This window comes from Moschus berezovskii, chromosome 20 (genome assembly GCF_049115385.1).
Source record: "Moschus berezovskii isolate FMDL1 chromosome 20, NW_MosBer_1.0, whole genome shotgun sequence".
NCBI classification, from domain to species: Eukaryota; Metazoa; Chordata; class Mammalia; order Artiodactyla; family Moschidae; genus Moschus; species Moschus berezovskii.
The window spans coordinates 42,139,989-42,158,490 of NC_142479.1; the positions used below are offsets into that span (position 1 = coordinate 42,139,989).

At 53.6% G+C, this 18,502-nt stretch overlaps 1 protein-coding gene across 3 annotated transcripts in view; it reads left to right on the top strand.

Annotated features, from left to right (window-relative positions):
- The first annotated feature begins 1,058 nt into the window (after nt 1-1,058).
- The window catches only part of SHISA6 (shisa family member 6), a 261,715-nt gene continuing 244,271 nt past the window's right edge, over nt 1,059-18,502 (top strand). For all 3 annotated transcript variants that reach the window (XM_088828461.1, XM_055407298.2, XM_088828462.1), the window contains exon 1: nt 1,059-1,958. In XM_088828461.1, coding sequence (XP_088684587.1) covers nt 1,318-1,958 — 641 coding nt within the window. In that variant the 5' untranslated portion in view covers nt 1,059-1,317. The remainder of the gene's footprint in view (nt 1,959-18,502) is intronic.

Below are 18,502 nucleotides of genomic sequence, written 5' to 3' on the forward strand. Positions count from 1 at the left end.
GCTCGTAGGCCCCGCTCGCCGGTGGCTCGGTAACCTCAGGCGAGCCACGTGACCCCAGGTCTCAGTTTAGGAACCTGTAGCAATGGGCCTGACCGCGTCCCTCAGCTGCGAGCGTGGCCACTAGGGAGAGGCAAAGGCTCGCAGACACCCCAACACCCGCTCGGGTCGCGCAGGCCCGGACCGGGGAGGGGTGGGAGCGGCCACGAGCCCGGGGCCGGGCCGGGCCGGGCCGGAGCGGGCGGGCTCCAGAGGGGACGCCCCCCTCCTCACACCCCTGGCTCCCTGGCCCCTCTTCGCCGTGGGAATGAACCGGCGTCCTGGCCTCCGGTGACGCGGAGCTTCGGAGAGGAGCTCGCGCGGCGAGCGGGGAGCCACGGAGAGGAGCGCCCCCTCCCCGGGCGCCCGGGAGCGCAGACGTGGGCGGCGGCGAGCGGCGGCGCCCCTCCGCTCCCCTCCCCTCCCCGGCCGGCCGGGCCGTCCCCTCCCCGCGCGGCGCTCCCGCGTGTGCGGGTGTGTGAGTGCGTGTCTCCCTCGCTCCTCTCGCACACGCTCCGGCACTAGTGCAGGCGGCCAGCCGGCGGCTCCGGCTCGCCCGCCCGCCCGCTCCGGCCGCCGCGCCGCCGCCTCTGCAGTCGCAGCCGGGCATGGTGAGTGAGTGAGGTCGGGCCCCGCGCGCTCCCCCGCTCGCCGCCCGACCCCGGCCACGGCCCGCTCAGTCCCTGGGAGCCGGCGGGGGCGCGCGCGCGCGAGGCCGGCGGCCGGGGATCGGCCGGCCGGTGCGCCCCGGGGCCGCGGGGCCCCGTCTTGGGAGCAGGCTCCGCGCCCCTCCCGGCCCCAGCCTCGCTCCTCGAGGGCTGCGCGCTCCCTCCCCGCCCGCCGCCCGCCTCCCGGTCGCCCCACCCCGTGACCGGCTCTCCGTCTTGTCCCGCAGGATCCGCCCGGACGGGGCCACGCCGCCGCCGCCGCCGCCCGGAGCCGCGCTTCGGGTCCCGCCTGAGCCGAGCCGCGCGCGGGGCCGCCGCTGCCGCCGCCGGCGGGGGATGGGGCTGCCCGGGAGGCGCGCCGAGCCCGCGGGGGGAGCGCGGAGCCGGCGCGCAGCCTGAGCCCCGGCCGCCCGCGCTGGGCTGGTCCGTGCGCACCGCGCGCTGCCGCCGCCGCCTGCCCGCCCGCCCGCCAGCGCCCCGATGGCGCCATCGCCCAGGCGCCGCTGACCGCCTCGCGCCGCCCGCCCGGCCCGCGCGGCCCCCCTCGGAGCCCGGCCGGCCCGGGGAGCGGCCTGCCGCGGAAGCCTCCCGCGCCCTCCCGCCCGGCCCCGCCATGGCGCTGCGGCGCCTCCTGCTGCTGCTGCTGCCGCTGCTCTCGCTCCAGCCCTTGGACCTGCTGCCCGGAGCCTGGGGCGCCCGCGGCCGCGCCGCCAACCGGACCCTGAGCGCCGGCGCCGCGGCCGTCGGGGGCCGGCGGCCCGGGGGCGCCCTGGCCCGGGGCGGCCGCGAGCTGAACGGCACCGTCCGGGCGCCCGGCGGCCCGGAGGCGGGGAGCCGGCGGGGACAGCCAGCGGCGGCGGTGGCGGCGGCCAGCGCGGCCGTCACCTACGAGACGTGCTGGGGCTACTACGACGTGAGCGGCCAGTACGACAAGGAGTTCGAGTGCAACAACAGCGAGAGCGGCTACCTGTACTGCTGCGGCACCTGCTACTACCGCTTCTGCTGCAAGAAGCGCCACGAGAAGCTGGATCAGCGCCAGTGCACCAACTACCAGAGCCCGGTGTGGGTGCAGACGCCCAGCACCAAGGTGGTGTCGCCGGGGCCCGAGAACAAGTACGACCCGGAGAAGGACAAGACCAACTTCACCGTCTACATCACCTGCGGGGTGATCGCCTTCGTCATCGTGGCCGGCGTCTTCGCCAAGGTCTCCTACGACAAGGCCCACCGCCCGCCGCGGGAGATGAACATCCACAGGTGAGCGCGGCCGCCCGGGTGGGTGGGGGACCCCGCCCGTCCCCCCAGCCTCCCTCCCGGCGGCTCACCCCTCTTCTCAGGCTTCCCTGTCCTCTTGGCATCTCACCCCCCGCCCTCCCTGGGCCGCCTCCACTCTCTTAAGTCAACTTCCCTCCCCTGCCTCTTTGACAGGCAATAAATCAGAGCCTTCGGCGCCCTCTGCTCCCTTTCTTCAGAACCGGGAACGCAAGCTTTGGTTGGTAGGGACATTTACAGAGCCAAATAGATATTGGTGGAATCCCCGAGTTTGAGTGTAAGAATTGAGCACCTTCCAGTAATCCCGGGTGGGTTCCAGGGTGCAGGTTTCATGGCAGGTGGGCACCTCGCTGTAGGCGCTTATTGCATTTAGTTTTTTGAATCAAGCCAGGGCAGTCATCTTGGATATAGGGAGCTGAACAGTGTCGGAACCTTACTGAAAAGAGTGTGGACTGAATGTTCCCGAGTGTTTAGAGAGATGGGGGTGATAGGGAAAGGGAGTCTCCTGGGTAAGCAGAAATTCAAATCTGTGCATTCCGTCTTGACCAAGGGCAGATGGTTTCTCTTCATTGCATCCTGCCGAGTGGGATGCTTATCTGCCCTGCTGAGACTGGAGGACTTGTTCTTTTAAGCCCCGTGGGCAGAACTCAGAGTGAATGCTTTTTGCTATGTTCAACCCGGTGGGCATCTTTCACTGCTTACACCAGGGAGGCAGTGGGGGGCTGCCTCCTGCCAAAACTTATGCCAAGGGTTCAAGATATGGTTGTCCAGGGTTCCATCCGTACTGCCTCCCACCCCGCAGCCCTAACTTCCGGAGCACCCCTTGGGAGGTCCAAGCTGAGGGAATGGGGAAACCAGGCTCTCTTTACAACTCAGGAAACCATGCACCCAGGGGACACAAACTCAGCTCTGATGAATAGCTGGACATGGTTCAGCAGAGTCTTTCAAGGAATGAACCGTGCCCTGGAACGTGCCTCCATTTCTGGCACATGATGTGGGCACTGCCCTAGTCATGGTGACCACCCCCTAGACCAGCCCTCCTTCTGAGTTTGCCTGCAGGCTCCCACCCAGAGTCCTAGAGCTTCAGCTCATCTCTGCACTCGGCTTGTTATCCTTTTGGCCTGAAAACCTTCTTCCCTCACTGCTGAGGACATTAATCACCTGTACCTTGATGAAGAGAGAGAGGCAGATAGAAATTTCTGGGCATCTCTTTTTTTTTCCCCCCTGGATACTGAGGGTGTTGAGAAAAGATGATGCTCTGTGGCTAATTTTGAGTCAAAATCCACAAAGTATGGGTGCTTTAATATTGACAAACTTGAGTGTTAGAACTGAGCTTCCGAAAGGAGATGGGTTTATTGTCATCGCTCATTAACCCTGAAGCACCGTTGCCCCATCCCACCCCCACCTTGTCGCTCAAGGAATAAGTCAGTGGCTGGAGGGAAAATGATGGAGGAGTTGTGACAAATAGTTTGTGGTCAGCCCTGGCTCTTAAAAGCAGAGGGTCGGGGGGTGGAGAGCAAAATAAGGGCAAGGCACTCTGTCCTTCGGGTCTCATCTGGCAAAGAATTCTCTATCTTGGCTCCCCTTCCTGAAGCAGGTGTGCGGGGTCCCCAGGTTGTCCACCTTCGCCTTCTTTGACTGTTCTGGCCTCTCATCACACTTTCCAGGCTGGCTGTGGTCTCCGGCTGGCTGATTCCCACGAAGCTTTCTTTGGGTTTCTCTCATCCGCAGGCCGTTCTTGTCTGCACCCCTTGGGGAAACCTGTCCCTTGCCTTTTCCTCTACCTCTTACTGAGTTTATTCATCATCCTCTGGGAGCATGCAGGTGGCCTGAGGAGGCTGGCGCTGGCCTCTGTCCTGTGGGCTGTGACCTTGGAGGGAGACGTCCCTGTCGCCTCACCACACTGAATCCCCAGTCCACCCCAAACTAGGGTGACTAGTGTGTGTATGGGTGTGCGGCTCAGTGTGATGCGGTAGGGGCCGTTTCGCTCCGAGCTTGGGGGAGAGAGGTAGCCATGGGAAGGGTGATGAGTTTCGGCCCTCAGACCATTATGTAAATGTGGGCTGTTTCTCCCTCAAATTCACCTCCTGATTTTATTCAGTTCACAGCACCTCTAACAGCAGCTGCAGGCTTGCCTGATCAGTGCTTGGGAAGCCGTCGTGTTTATGCTTGTTAGGTAGGGGACAGAGCCCATCTCTGTGTTTAAGGGAGTCCGGGAGGGGACGGAGCATGAGTGAGCCATCTAGGACACTCACCGAGTGACCTTGGGCAGATCAGAGGAACTTATTTTTCAGTTCTGGACCACTTAGGCACATCGCAGCCCACCCGGACCTTTCCCTCGCCAGGCATGGCAGGGTGAGTTTGCATATTAGCAGGAGCTGCCCACTGACTCCCGGGTGTGCCTGCATGGTACCACCACGCTCCCACTTTGCTTGGAGGTCGCTGCTTGCTGTCCCAGGGAGTTTGGGGTGCAGATTGTCTTGTTGGGCAGGGGAAAAAGAGAGGGTGCTAGAGAAAGAGATAAATATTCACACTGTAATGAGTCCTCCCTGGAGAAAGTGAGGGAGAAGGAATGTGTACTCCTCAGAGGTCCATGGAGGAGGTGGGACGTGGGCTCTGTTCCGTACTCCTTGAAATAGTTCAGCAAAGGCATTTCCTTTCTGAGACAGCAAAGGTTATTTGACTTGTTCCCAGCGTGTGAGCCTCTGTGAAGATGGTAGATGGGCAGACGGGCTGAGCGGGAGGGATGTTTGTGGGAGTGATAGAAGGGTCAAAAGAAGGATGTGCCTCAGGATGGACCATCTGCCTTCTCGGGTGTCCAAGCCTGGCTGGCCCTCCGCCTGCCCTGCACGCACCCCTCAGGGTGGGCCTCCCTCTCCCCTCTCCAGCCCGTACAGGGAGGAACAGATTTAGTCTTTTCCAGAAGTGATTAGACCTTGCCGTCTGTGTGAGCTATCCCCCTGCGCCCCGCATCTGCAAGGAACCCACCAGCTCTCACACTGGAGCATGTGAGCACGGACTCTTAGCTGGACCCCAGGGCGGGGAGAGAGATGGCCTTGGGGACCAGAGGCGGAGCCGGGCTCTGGTTCTGGAGAGCCCTGGACATTTGGGCGCTTGCCTTTCCCACCTGGGACCCCCCTTCCCACCAGGATCTCAGCCTCATCTGGCCCTCCCTTTGCACCTGCCCAGGCTGAGACTCAAGCTGCCGGACCACAGGTCATCCCCGCTGAGCTCAGTGTTCCCGAACAGCTTTGGCGATGCTTCCCTGGGGCTGTCTGTTCAGTGAGGGCCTGCCGATGCCTCCAGGGGCAGGGGCTCTGCCCAGAACTCGGCTTCAGAGAAGGGCTTCCTGTTGACACTCAGTTCTGAACCAGCCTGCTCACGTTCCAACCCGTTCCTTCCTCCTCCTCGCCCTGTGTTGATTCATTAGAGTCTTGGAGATGAGAATCATTCTGAGGGAGGAACAGTGTAGCTTTTCTTTTTAATGGCTAATGAGCAGATGGGTCAGGAAGCTTTTAGGATGCTGTAGGTGCAGTGGGTGAGGCCAGAGAAGCCCGGGGTCCTCACTCTGCCTGCCCAGGGATAAAGGATGGAGGAATTTAAGGTACAGATGGGCATGGAGAAGTGCTTAGGGCTGTGGGAAGAAAAACCTGAGCTGATGTCATTAGGGAAAAGGAAGTGTATTCGTGACCCCAGGTAACCTAATCAAAATGGGCCTACATCTTGATTTCTCCTGCTTATTTCTAGAAACATCAAGGGAACACTGTGTCCTACCTTTTCTTCCTACAGAAATTAATTACAAACCCGAAGAGCCCTGTTTTGTCCGCACTGGCCACGTAATTGCGGCAGCGGGACCACTCTGCCAACTGATTTAGTGAGTTCTCGTCCCAGGTTCCTGGGCAATGAATTGTCAAATCACTTCAAACACTCCATTTTTTGAAGCACCGTGGGCTCACTAGAATGAATTGATCCAAACCGAGAGTCAACTTGTATTTTGTTTTTTTTTCAAACTTCAAATATAGCAGTTTGAGGGAAAGGAAAAAAATGCATCTTGCCTTGGACTGAAGGTCTTAGCCTTGCATGTTTTCCATTTTCTTGGAGTTAAAAAAAAAAAACTCAGAGAGAGAGAGAGAAGTGAAATTGGGGAAGAATTTAAGAAGGCTTATGGGGGGAGGGGTCAGGGGAAGGATACCAGGAAGACAGAAAGGAGCAAAAATAGGAAAGGGAGGAAGATGACCAGCTGCCAGAGGTGGATTGCATTGCCCAGATCCCCAGCGCTTGGTTTCCTCCTGATCCCTGCAGCCATGTGCATGTGTGTTCATTCAACAGATGAGCCCTTCCCACTGGCTATTGGCACGGAGCATTTCAAATCATAAAATGTAAGCCTATTACCTTTGACCCATGAGGCTAAGCAGAGTTCATTTTTTTAAAAAAAGATATATATATATATACACACACATATATCAGTTCAGTTCAGTTGCTCAGTCATGTCCGACTCTTGTGACCCCATGGACTGCAGCATGCCAGTCTTGGCTATGCCGGGTTTTAGTTGCAGCATGTGGGATCTAGTTCCCTGAGCAAGGATCTTGCCTGGGCCTCCTGCATTGGGAGCTCAGAGTCTTAGCTACTGGACTGCCAGGGAAGTCCCTAAGCAGAGTTCCTTCTTGATGGAGTGGATCAGCCATGCAAAAATCCTGGCACTTGGGGAGTCCTCCCTGGAACGTTGTTTGCTCTCTTCCTGGGTGTTCCACCCCCACCTCAGCCCTGGAAGGCATGCACTTCTGTCCCCTTTCCTGCCCACACTCAGAGCACTTTCATTTGGAGAAACCTTCTGCTGTGGTCCTAAGAGCTGACCCACCGTTTCCGGCTGCTCGGACACAGGAGGAGAAAGAGACCAGTGCATTGTTTTCAACCTGTTTTAATGAGAGATCAGCGTGAGCATGCGGTCGATTTCAGATCAACTCTGCAGGAAGCAGTGGTTAGGAGCTGAAAAAGTGAGCTGACCAAGAGATGATCCCAGCCGGACAGGCCCTGGGGTCTGGGAGAGAAGGGAACTACTCAGCAAGAAGCTTCCTCTTCCTAGCTCCTCTGCCTGGCTCTCCATGGCCTGAAGGGATGGTCACAAGGTCTTCAGTTTGGCTCCTTCCCCAGAAGGACTCTCCTCAGTGAGAATCCCTACTGAGTGTTGGAAGGAGCTCCCAGCCCCTGGCTGCTGGGTATCATCACTGGCCTTCTCTGCCACCCCCGTCCCTCCACTCAAAGTCCCGCAGAAGCTTATTTTTGAAATTAGGATGAATTCAAGTGCATTTTGTCTTACATCCCTTGACAATATATATCCCATGGAGCCACAGAGTTACGGTTTGAACTTCCTAGTGTAAAGACCATCTCAGGTGGGTGATGGGGACAGGGAACTTTAATGGACTTGATGAGGGCCTGGGTTGCGTTCATTTGTGTGTGTGTACTCAGTCTCTCAGCCGTGTCCAATTCTTTGTGACCCCACGGGCTGTAGCCCACTCGGCTTCTCTGTACATGGAATTCTCCAGACAAGAACACCGGAGTGGGTTGCCATTTCCTTCTCCAGGGGATCTTCCCAACCCAGGGATCGAACTCGTGTCCTCAGTATCTCCTGCACTGGCAGGTGGATTCTTTTACCACTGAGCCCAAGTTTATGTTTGAAATACATTTAAAAATGTGATTCCCCCCCACCTTTGCTCTATCTTAGGAAACACCTACCTTTTATTTCTCCCCAGGTCACATTTGTGACTCCATACTGCCAGCATCTTCATTTTCAGATGCTGCAGATAGGGACGAGGGTTTGGTGGGAAGGTTTATCAGTGCCCTCTCAGAAGGTCTCAGTTCCTGGGCCTTGAGCAGGCTTATTTTTCACCCATTCAGGGCACATTGCTAACCTCATCTATATCTCTCTCTGTATATACATTTAAATTTCTGGAAGTAAACCCAAAATGTTCTGAAGAGTCAGAGTAGTACTTTATTTTGTCATCCATGGGCGCAGAACCAGAGAGTTTTTATTGCAGTCTAGTCATTTCACTTAGCTCTCTAATTTTGTAAGGCAAGCAGCTGGAGCCCAGGGAGGCCAGATGACAATGCCAAGGGTCCAGGGAGGGAATGAGCGATCTTGAACTGGAAGCCACGATGCTGGTGTCCTGCGCCACCAGGTCAAGCCTCGTCTTCTCACCAGTGGAAAAGCTCTTCTATTTTACTTTATGTACGTGAGTGTTAGTCATCACCAGGTAACTTTCAGATATTCAGAGATGTGGGTGACAGCCTTCTCCCTCCTCCTACTTCCCTACATTTTCTTTCAGCCCTTTTCCCATTCATTTTTTTCCGTCCACTAAAATGACTTCCATTCACTTCCTTGGTCCCTGGCAGTTTTTCCGAATTCCTTTGTACAGGGCAGTACCCTGCTCTGAGGTTATTATTATGATCCTTTAATAAGAGCTAAGTAATGCAGACCATTTGAAGAAGGAAAATACAGCACAAGCCAAAGAGTTGTGAACCAGAGCAATGGGTTGTGGATAAAACTATGGGCAGAAACCTGTAATTAAACACATGGGCTGTGAATGCCTTCTGTCTCTCCCAGCGATGGGTGGGGATTCTGGAACCCACCAGGTAGATGCAGGTTTCAGTTTTTGCCAGAGACCAGAGCACCCCTGATAGCTCAGTTGGTAAAGAATGCCCCCGCAATGCAAAAGACCCCAGTTTGATACCTGGGTTGGGAAGATCTGCTGGAGAAGGGATAGGCTATCCACTCAAGCATTCTTGGGCTTCCCCTGTGGTTCAGCTGGTAAAGAATCTGCCTGCACTGCGGGAGACCTGGGTTCGATCCCTGGGTTGGGAAGATCCCCTGGAAAAGGGAATAGCAACCTACTCCAGTGTTCTGGCCTGGAGAATTCCATGGACTATATAGCCCATGGGGTCGCACAGAGTCAGACACGACTGATTGACTTTCACTTTCAGAGTGCCCCCAGACATTCCTTGGCCCCCAAAGTGGGTGATTTCAGGTCTGTCCTCCAGGATGGCTCCTGCATGTAAGACAGCTCTAGGACCCATGGAAGCACCTTCCCTGGTGCCCATCCTGCTCTTTCTCAGCTCTGGGCCGAGATACCACAGGACCAGGGTGCATATAAATTGAGGGGACCAGAGAAGCTTCGAGGAGGATGACTGATGAAGCTGGAAACTTGGGTTCCATCATTCTGTTGAAATTCACCCCTGTGGCTTGCAGTTTGGGGTTTTTGCCTGCAACATGCCCAAGTCCTCCTGGGAAAGAAGCAGGATGTACCTGTCCTCGTGTGTCATCCTTCTCGGTGGTCACCTTGGGAAGCCACCTGCTGATTCTTCCCCAGAAATTTTCGCCACGGTTCCTCTCTTGGAAGTGCTTCAGAGCCCATGTGTGTTGTTTTGACTTTTCATCATGCTAGCATATTTTTATCCTCCTAGGGTAGATGGTTATAAGCATCGATGTCGTGGGGCTGAAGCTGATGAATGAAAGAGGTGTTCGGCTGGTTACTGATCAGAAGGGAGGGAGACCTGCTTGCCCAGGGGCCGCGTCAGCTGCCTCCAAAGGCAGGTGCCCAGAGGAGGCATCCCGGTACTGAATGCATTCGAGTCCTCTACTCATGATGACCACTAGGAAAGGGCCCCTCCCTACATGGAAGGGTGATTACTGCCCTTAAGAAAAACAGCTTCATGCACTCCCAGTGTCTCTCAGCAGACAGCAGAGGAGCTGGGAGAGGGGAAAAAAGGGTTTGATGTGCAGCAAAGGGCTCAAATAACTACCCAGAAAAGATTAAAAACGGTCGTACATTTCTGTGTGAGATAGTAGACAGGTAGCCCAACTTTCCTAGTTTGATTCGGAGGGTAAAGGGACCCAGTTTCTTTGGGATACATGCAGCCAGGCATGGGAATTAGAGCCAGGTGCCTGCCATGCTCTGACTTCCCTCCCCTCTGTCAGAAATGCCAGCACCTCTGCAGTCTGGCACTCAGATGAGGTCACCGCTTGGGCTCACAGACACGGATGAAGCAGAAGAGTTTGCAAGCAGAGAAAGACGGGGTTTCCGGTGAGCATTGCTGGGCGAGTCCTTGTGTGCTAACCGCGCCTCCCCAGACCCCCAAAAGTACTTTCATTCCACGGGGTTGATCACAGAAATGGAGCCAGGATGGGCCAGGCTGAGTTTAAGGGCAGGTGACAAGGAGCCACCAGGTGTAGCAGTTGTGGCCAAGTCTTGTTCCTCTTTGGTGCTGGGGAGGTGGCGGGCTGCGCTGCTGTGGGTGGGGCAGGGTGCCTTCTTCTCAGTTGGGAGCCAGTGGGTGCTGAGGGGCTGGGGCAAAGCCTCTGCTCCCACCAGCCCCACACGGTCACTCTGGAGCACTCTGGGAGGGGTCAGTTCTGCTTTGCGGCTGGCTGTCCCCCTCCCTCCGCTCAGGCGTCCGGAAGTGTCTCCCTGGAGCTTCTGATGCATGACCCCATCACCCGTCACTCCAGAAGGCCGGTGTTGAGGACCTGAGAGCTCAGTTAAGTGAGGACTCAAGGTCACGTGGATGAAGCAGGGGTTGCAGGGAATGGGGAAATACTCAGAAGAACACTCCTCCTCCAGGACTTCCCTCTGTACCTGGCATCCCGCGTGAGCTCGCTACAGCCTTCTACCACCCTGAGTCTGGAGCCCATTTAACAAATGACAGAATCAACTCAGAGAGGCATAGTAACTTACCCAAGATCACACAGCTAGTCCATAGCTGGCCACTGTCTCCTTTGCGGGCCAGCAGGTCACCTGGCTCTCACCTTCCAGAACGTAAATGAGTTGGTGATGCTTAGACTACTTGAGAAAGCAAAGAAATCGTCCCCTGTTGTTATTCAGTCACTCAGCTGTGTCCAGTTCTTTGTGACCCCATGGACAGCAGCACGGCAGGCTCCCCCGTCCGTCACTGTCTCAAAGTTTGCTAAACTCATGTCCATTGAGTTGATGATGCCATCCAACCATCTTATCCTCCCTCTGCCGCCCGCTTCTCTTCCTGCCCTCAGTCTTTCCCAGCGTCAGGGTCTTGTCCCCTGAGATGTGTCATTTCCGTAAGGAACCGGAGGATGAGTAACCTAAGGACCAGGGTACCTCGATTCTGGGCTGGTGGCCTCACGTGCATCGCGTGCAGGCATAAGGTGCCTGAGGCAGTGTAAAGGGCTTCTCTTCGAGAATGGATTATACTGGTGGAGGATTGTGAAGACAATACCAAGAAAAGGTAAAAAGTAAAAACACACTGGTTTTAATTGGAAAAAAAAAAAAGACCGTAAAACAACTTCCCCCTTAAACTTTTGCAATATTGAAAGGACCGCCCCCCCCCCCCCCAACCAGAGCAATTCTGCAGGAGTCCTGGCTCCTGAGAGTAAAGGGGCACTGGAGAAAAGAAGCGATTTGAGGGGCGAGAGGATGGACCTTGCACCATTCCCAGTTTTAATTACAAAGATGTACGGCTCACAAACAGCTCCATTTATCACAGCTCCCCACTCTGCCCCATTTATAACATCGAGCACAGCACTCGCCAGACCCAGAATCCCGGCCAGCTCACCCTGCCTCCCCGCTCTACTTCTGCTCTTTGTCGTCTTGATGTTCTGAGCCCTGTGTTCTCATTCCTCAATCTTCACTGGAGTTTCTCTGCTTCTCCAGGCCTCAAGCCCTCTGTCCTGAAAAGCCCATGAAAAGGAAAGAGCCCTGGGTTTTGCTCTCTAGCTCCGGCCATCTTGACCGCTGGCAGTGGTCATGGTCATGGTCACAGCCATGGTGGTGGTCCCTGGCAGAGCTCACATTCCTGGGTCTGCAGCTTAGGTCCTTGACCCTCCGATCAAGGCAGGTGTGGGAGCGTGGAGGTTTCTGGGCACTGTTTGCAGCCCCCACCCTGGTCAGAGGGGCAGGAGAACCCTGGACCCTCCTGTCTCAGAGCCACTGTACCCACTTTGGGACCCGTGGAAGCTGAGTTCCAGCCAGGCTCTGGGTGGCCACGAGCTTGGCCCCGTTCCCCAGCGTTTGGGAGGGGAGTCACAGCTTTCTGCAGGCTTCACAAACACTTTCATTCTTCCTTGCTTTTTTGGCATTTGGTCTCGTGTACTGTTCCCATTAGCTCCGACATTAAAGTCTCATTACTTAGGACATCTGTCCTCTGGACAGAGTTGCCATTCCCTCAGCCAAATATCCTCTTCTGGGAAGGAGGCTTCCCATCCAGACAGTCAACACTTCCTCTTCCTTCCATCCTGCTGGTCTAGCGAAGAGGGATTTGAACTCTGGGAGTAGGTGCCAGAGCGAGAAGGAGGGGAATATGTCCAGAACCTATCCACCGACCCCCACCCCGGACTCTGAGGTCCTGTGGGGCAGGGAGGGGGCCGAACCCTATACTAGCAAAGAAGATGTCTCCAGGAGCGCTTTGCTCCCTCAGTCCTCTGATCAGCCTTGGATCCTGTCGGTAGGGACTCTGGACTTGGTCACCCTCATGTCTGGGCAACTGAAGGTGGCCCTATGTTAACCCACCTCCTGAAGTGACCGGGCAGGAGGCCCAGCCCACGTGCTGAAGCTACTCTAGAACTTTTGGAAGAATCTGGACTCCAGCCTCCCTCTTGGACCTTCTCTGCCTTTTTATTGTATCCTGAGAAATCTGCCTGAACATTCCCAGGAATGCTGTCCCGTCGGCTCGGAAGGCTCTTCAGGCTTTGGGAACTCACTCAGCTCTTCTGTTCTCAGATCCTCAACAGCCAGCTTCTTACCCACCTCTGTGCCAGCGCCCCCTCCCCCACCCCAAGCATCTGCGAAGAGAACCCGGCTTTCAGCAGAGGATCTGCCGCTTCTCCCTCTGTCTTTCAAGTCACATCATTAAAATGTTGCTTCTTGTTCCTTTCTGTGTCTTTGACCACTGCGGCCTCTGTCTCCATCTGTCCTTCTTTTGATTCCTTCTCTGTTGAGAGTTCTTTTATTCCTTTCCTCGCTTCCTCTAGTCCTCCTTCTTAAACTTGTCCTGTCCTGCTCTAACTTCATTATACTGCATCGATTCAGACTCTGCTAATTCAAAATTTATCCAAATGGGACCTCGGTGAAGTTGCTTTTCTTTTCTCTGATAAAAAGTTGCTTTTCTTTTCTCTGTCTGATGAACAGATTGATAGTTCCGACGAGACCACAGGGATGATACGGGGTGCATCCACCATGCAGAAAGACAGACTGTGTTCAAGCGGGCCCTTCTGCAGACAATCGGCATGCTAATTACAAATCATTCTTATCTGTTCAATAAGCTCTCCGAAGATCAATTTTTTTTTTAGCCTACTTGGTAATCCTGCAGTGGCCCAGGAAGCAGTAAAAATGCATTTCCTTTCAAGTGTGTTATAATTTCCACGTCATGTTATTGAGTGGGATTACTAGCCCGCCCCCATTTCTGCTGGATTGGCGATGCTTGCCCGTCGGGCTGCTTCAGATTCCCTTTTGCATTCCCTCTGTGGGCTCCCACTAATTTCCCTTCTTTTTGTTTTCTGTTCTTTTGTATTTCCCTGAGGTTTTAGAATCCGTAAACTCTTGCTCTCAGCTTTGATGGATTATGCCACCACGTGGGGCTCCCCTCACTCCCTTGGGACACAGGATGACCAGCTGGGCATGAGAGGTTAGGGACCTAGAAGCAGACAGGATGGCTGGCCCTGTCTCTGGGTTTAAGAGGACAGAGATTGCTGTCTTGCCTCCATCCGTTCTTTCCCCATTGTCTGTTCCTGCATCACCGTCCCAACACCACTCTTTGGATTGACCCGGCAGCACTGCACCCACTGTAGGACAAGACAGGATGTCCTTTGTTATTGTTCTGCGGCTAAGTCTTGTCCGACTCATTCCAAAACTCCATGGACTGCAGCCTGCCAGGCTTCCTTGTCCTTCACTCTCTCCCGGAGTTTGCTCAAACTCGAGTCCATTTGACACACCACTCCTGTGTTCTTGCCTCGAGAACCCCATGGACAATGTGAGAAAGGATGTCCTTAGAGGCATCCTCACAGGAAAGGACCTTGGCCTCTTTCCCTTGCCCTGCTTTGGTGGCTTTCAAGGGACCCCTAGCGAAGCCCCCTTCCTCTCACTCCTGGAGGTCGGCATCCATCTTTCTCTGCCTTAGAGCGTTTCCTGAAGACAGGAGGCAGGCTCGTCACAACTTCTGTCACTTCCTGTGCCCATGACCGTGGCGAGCCCCTCAGCCCTGCTCTGGCCTGCTGCCCTGCTCTGGGTGGGGCTCTCTGGTTGTGGAGGCGTGTCTTTCTCTGGCCCCTTCTGTTCTCAGCACACCTGGGAGGCTCAGGTCCACCGAGATAACTTGTGTCCTTACACATGTGGCAGCCCTGGGCTGTCGGAGAAAATGCATTTTCCTCGCGCACACCACTCATATAAGAATGCTCTCTGCACGTGGCCTCCTGCGAATGCTTGTCTTTAACATCTTAAACTCATGGACCCTCTTGGTTCCCAGGGGCAGATGACACATTTTAGTGCCTCTCCCTTTGGGCGCCAGGTGTGTCTAGAGCTGGGGCTCCCTCTCCGCCTGGAGGTGGTACGTTCTCTTCCTCGGATGCAATTCTCGTTCAGTTAATTCTTGTGGGATGCCAGTTTTGACTTCCCTCTGAGGTCTGCCCACTGGAGCATGGGCTTCCCTGGTGGCTCACCTGATAAAGAATACACCTGCAATGCAGGAGACCCCAGTTCGATTCCTAGGTCAGGAAGATCCCCTGGAAAAGAGAGAGGCTACCCACTCCAGTATTCTTAGGCTTTCCTGGAGGCTCAGTCAGTAAAGAATCTGTCTGCAATGCAGGAGACCTGGGTTCAATCCCTGGGTCGGGAAGATCCCCTGGAGGAGGGCCTTGCAACCCACTCCAGTATTCTTCCCTGAAGAATCCCCAAGGATAGAGGAGCCTGGTGGGCTTCAGTCCATGGGGTCACAAAGAGTCGGACATGACTGAGAGACTAAGCACAGTGGAGCAACCTCCACCCTTGGGTACCCCACCCTTTCAATAGTTGCATTGATGTGAAGGTACTTGAACTTGGAAATGGCAATAATGTTTATAATTTTTTTTTTAAAGAAGGAAGGAAAGAAGAAAGAGAATAGAAAACAAAAGAAAAAGGGATGTAGGAAGAAGAAAGAAAAAGAATAACCGAATCTTTTGCAGAAAATCTTGCCCTGGTCCGTCTAACCCATTTGCCCTTTTAATGCCTGGACAGAATCCTTGTTTTGCTTTTTGTGCCCTAGTGGAAGGCCTGACTTGTGATGGTCTCGCAGGGAGGAATGGGCACTCAGCATTTGGCTTGCAGAATCCAAGTTCAGAGTTTGGCAAAGCTGGTGTGTGACCAGATGCATTTCTGACCTCAGGCCTGAGTGGAAAATATGGGCTGTAGGTGGTCCCTTCCAGGATGACCCGTAGCCACAGGCCTGCCATGTGGCTCCCTCTCCATGGCAGGCGTTTTGCCATCTGGCTTGCCTGAGTCAGCTGCCTGGCTCCCCTCTTCCACCTGTATACATGTGCTTTCCTCGTGGTTCTATTGGCTGAGCCTCTGTACGCCCTGGGAGGTTGTATTTGGATTTATTTATTAGTCAAATATTTAAGTAGTGCTTACAAGGTACCGGGTTCTGTTATAAGTGCTCTACAAATACAAACTTGTTTAATCCTCGTAATGACCCTAAGAAGTGGATGTTATTTTGAGGCCTTAGTATTTTGGCCTTAGTTTTTCAATAAGGACACAGAACCTCAGGGCACTTAAGCAGCCACCTCATGATCACCAGTATCCTGAAAGTGAAGTGAGAAGTGTTAGTCACTCAGTCATGTCTAACTCTTTGTGACCCTATGGACTAGAGCTATCCAGGCTCCTCTGTCCTTGGAATAAAAATACTAGTGTGGGTAACCATTCCCTTCTCCAGGGGAATCTTTCTGACCCAGGGATCAAACCTGGTTCCCCTCATTGCAGGCAGATTCTTTACCGTCTGAACCAGTAGGGAAGACTCACCAATATCCTGAATTGTCAGAATTCTGACCCAGGTACTCTGACCCAGGTCCAGACTCCCATATTTAGTTAGTAGGTTATACCACCTTCCTCTTTCCTCTCCTATAGATTAATGCCTGTGCTTATAGCAAATCGAGAAGATGACTCCAACAGTATCAACAATAAGAGCAGCGGCAGGTTCATTTATTAGCTCGTCTATCACCTGCTAACAGATCTTGGTAGCATTTCCATTTTCCCATTTCCAAAGGGTAGCTGCCCTTCACCCATTCAGATCTTTGATGCATGCTCAGACAATCCAAATGTTTCCAAAAAAGTCTGCGCTTGGTATAGATGCTACCGAATTTCCTAGGCCTGGGTAGATATTCACGTGATTCGTGAGACAAGGGGTGGTGCGTGGGAAGGAGACACTATTAGGGATGAATCGCGGATCCTGGGGATGTGCGTCGACTCTGTGCCAGGCCTGAGGCTGTCCGTGGGGGACAGGTGCCCACGGGGTTGCAGGGACTGCCCTGCTGGCCTGAAAAGCAAAGCAGGCCAGCTGAGCTTTCCCTTGCTAAGTTCGGCCCTGCTTATTGGCCGTGATGAATTCTGACTGGGCCGGGGACAACTCGGACCTAGGGAACGGCTGGGCGCAGATGCACAAACATTGTTATCACAACAAAAGAGATTCTTGCCATCCATTCAGAGCCTTCTGTGTATGTGGAGAGCAGTCTTGTGCGCACATAAAGCTGGCAGCTGTGTTTTTCAAGTGGACTGTGAGAGAACCAGGAAAAGGGAGAACTGAATCAAGCCATTCTCCTTGGTCCGTATTTATTAAAAATATATTCACTTCAATTGTCTGGAGTCTGTGTTTCACAGGATGAAAGCACCCTGGCTGCCCAGTAGATAAGGATGAAGCTGAGGGGAGAGGATGCTGGCTATTTTCTGAGTGGCAGGGTTGAGTAAAGGCTCAGTCATCCAGGACTCAAATAACCAGGATATTTCATTTAACCAGAGTGGAACAGCTACCCTCTACTTTTAGCAGAAATAGCGCAGAAGTAACAGTCAGAATCTTCCATGGTTCGTTCCGCAGTTTTTATAGGAATTCCATTTCCCAGCCTGTCTCCATCCTACTGAGTTTTTCTCTGTGAAGAGAACTAAAGATTAGGTTGGTGGCCCTCTCATGGAAAAACCTTGCATTTTTTATAAGTAATTATATTCAGTATACTCTACTTAATTAGGCAGGAATGCTTTTAGAAAATTCTTCAAAAACAAGAGTGTTCTCATTAGTCGTTAGGAATAAAAAAAAATGTTAACCAGAATAGCTTATTCATGGACTAGTTCATCTGTTTGGCCTTTTATCATCCCTATCCAAAAGCATAATTTTTTTCCCTGCTCCTCCGGAAAAGAGAAAGGTCCTGATTAAGAGTCTCAACTCTCCAGCATGCCTTGCTCTTGGTACTGAAAAACGTACTGAACACCAGCGGAGAAGGCAATGGCAAGCCACTCCAGTACTCTTGCCTAGAAAATCGCATGGACAGGGGAGCCTGGTGGGCTGCAGTCCATGGGGTCGCTACTAGTCGGACACGACTGAGCGACTTCACTTTCACTTTTCACTTTCACACATTGGAGAAGGAAATGGCAACCCACTCCAGTGTTCTTGCCTGGAGAATCCCAGGGACGGGGGAGCCTGGTGGGCTTCCGTCTATGGGGTCGCACAGAGTCGGACACGACTGAAGTGACTTAGCAGCAGCAGCAGACTGATTTTCTCCCTTCTGTGGTATTTATGTGGCCCTGAGAGCCAGAGACATGGCAGAGGCAGAAGGCTGGCTTCCACTTGTTCTGCTTCAGTGAGCAGAAATATACATGGGATCTTCATGGAAAGTATGTTAATTGAGATCAAAAGGACTTCTGAGATAAACTAAGTGTTCCTAGCATCCCCACTTCATTTAAGGGGAAGCTAAGTTTTCCTTTCTGCTCAGTGAGTGATGATCAGGACAAAACAGTTCCAGGTATTTTATGTGGCACTCTTTTGCCACATTTGTTTTCAAACTTGGAAACTCCACAAAGTCCTGGGACTTCTGGATGGAGGGCAAGAACTCTGTAGAGTAGGGCTCGTGCAGAGCAGAAGTCTAATGAAGTGTATTGGTGTTCTACTCAAGGGTTTCATTTGATGGAAGATTGCCTTCTAACACAATGTAAAAACTTTCATCGCTATTGATTTTGACGGCGATGACTCACTGAGGTGAATAGAAATGGGCAGTTGGGTGACCACTGAGTTCTGTGTGGGTAGATTTTTCTACTAAAGATTGAACACACTGTACAATGTCATATTCAAAGACCACTGTAGGAACATAGTTGGTGAAAAAGTAAGTATGATTAAGTGATGGAGGATTGGAAGGAAAGATGGATGGATGGATAGATGAAAGGATGGATGGATGAACTGGTGGAAGGATAGGTAGGTTGATGTTTGGGTAGATGGATGGGATGGACGGATGAATGAATAGGCAAATGGGTGAATGGATAACTCAGTGGTATAAAGTC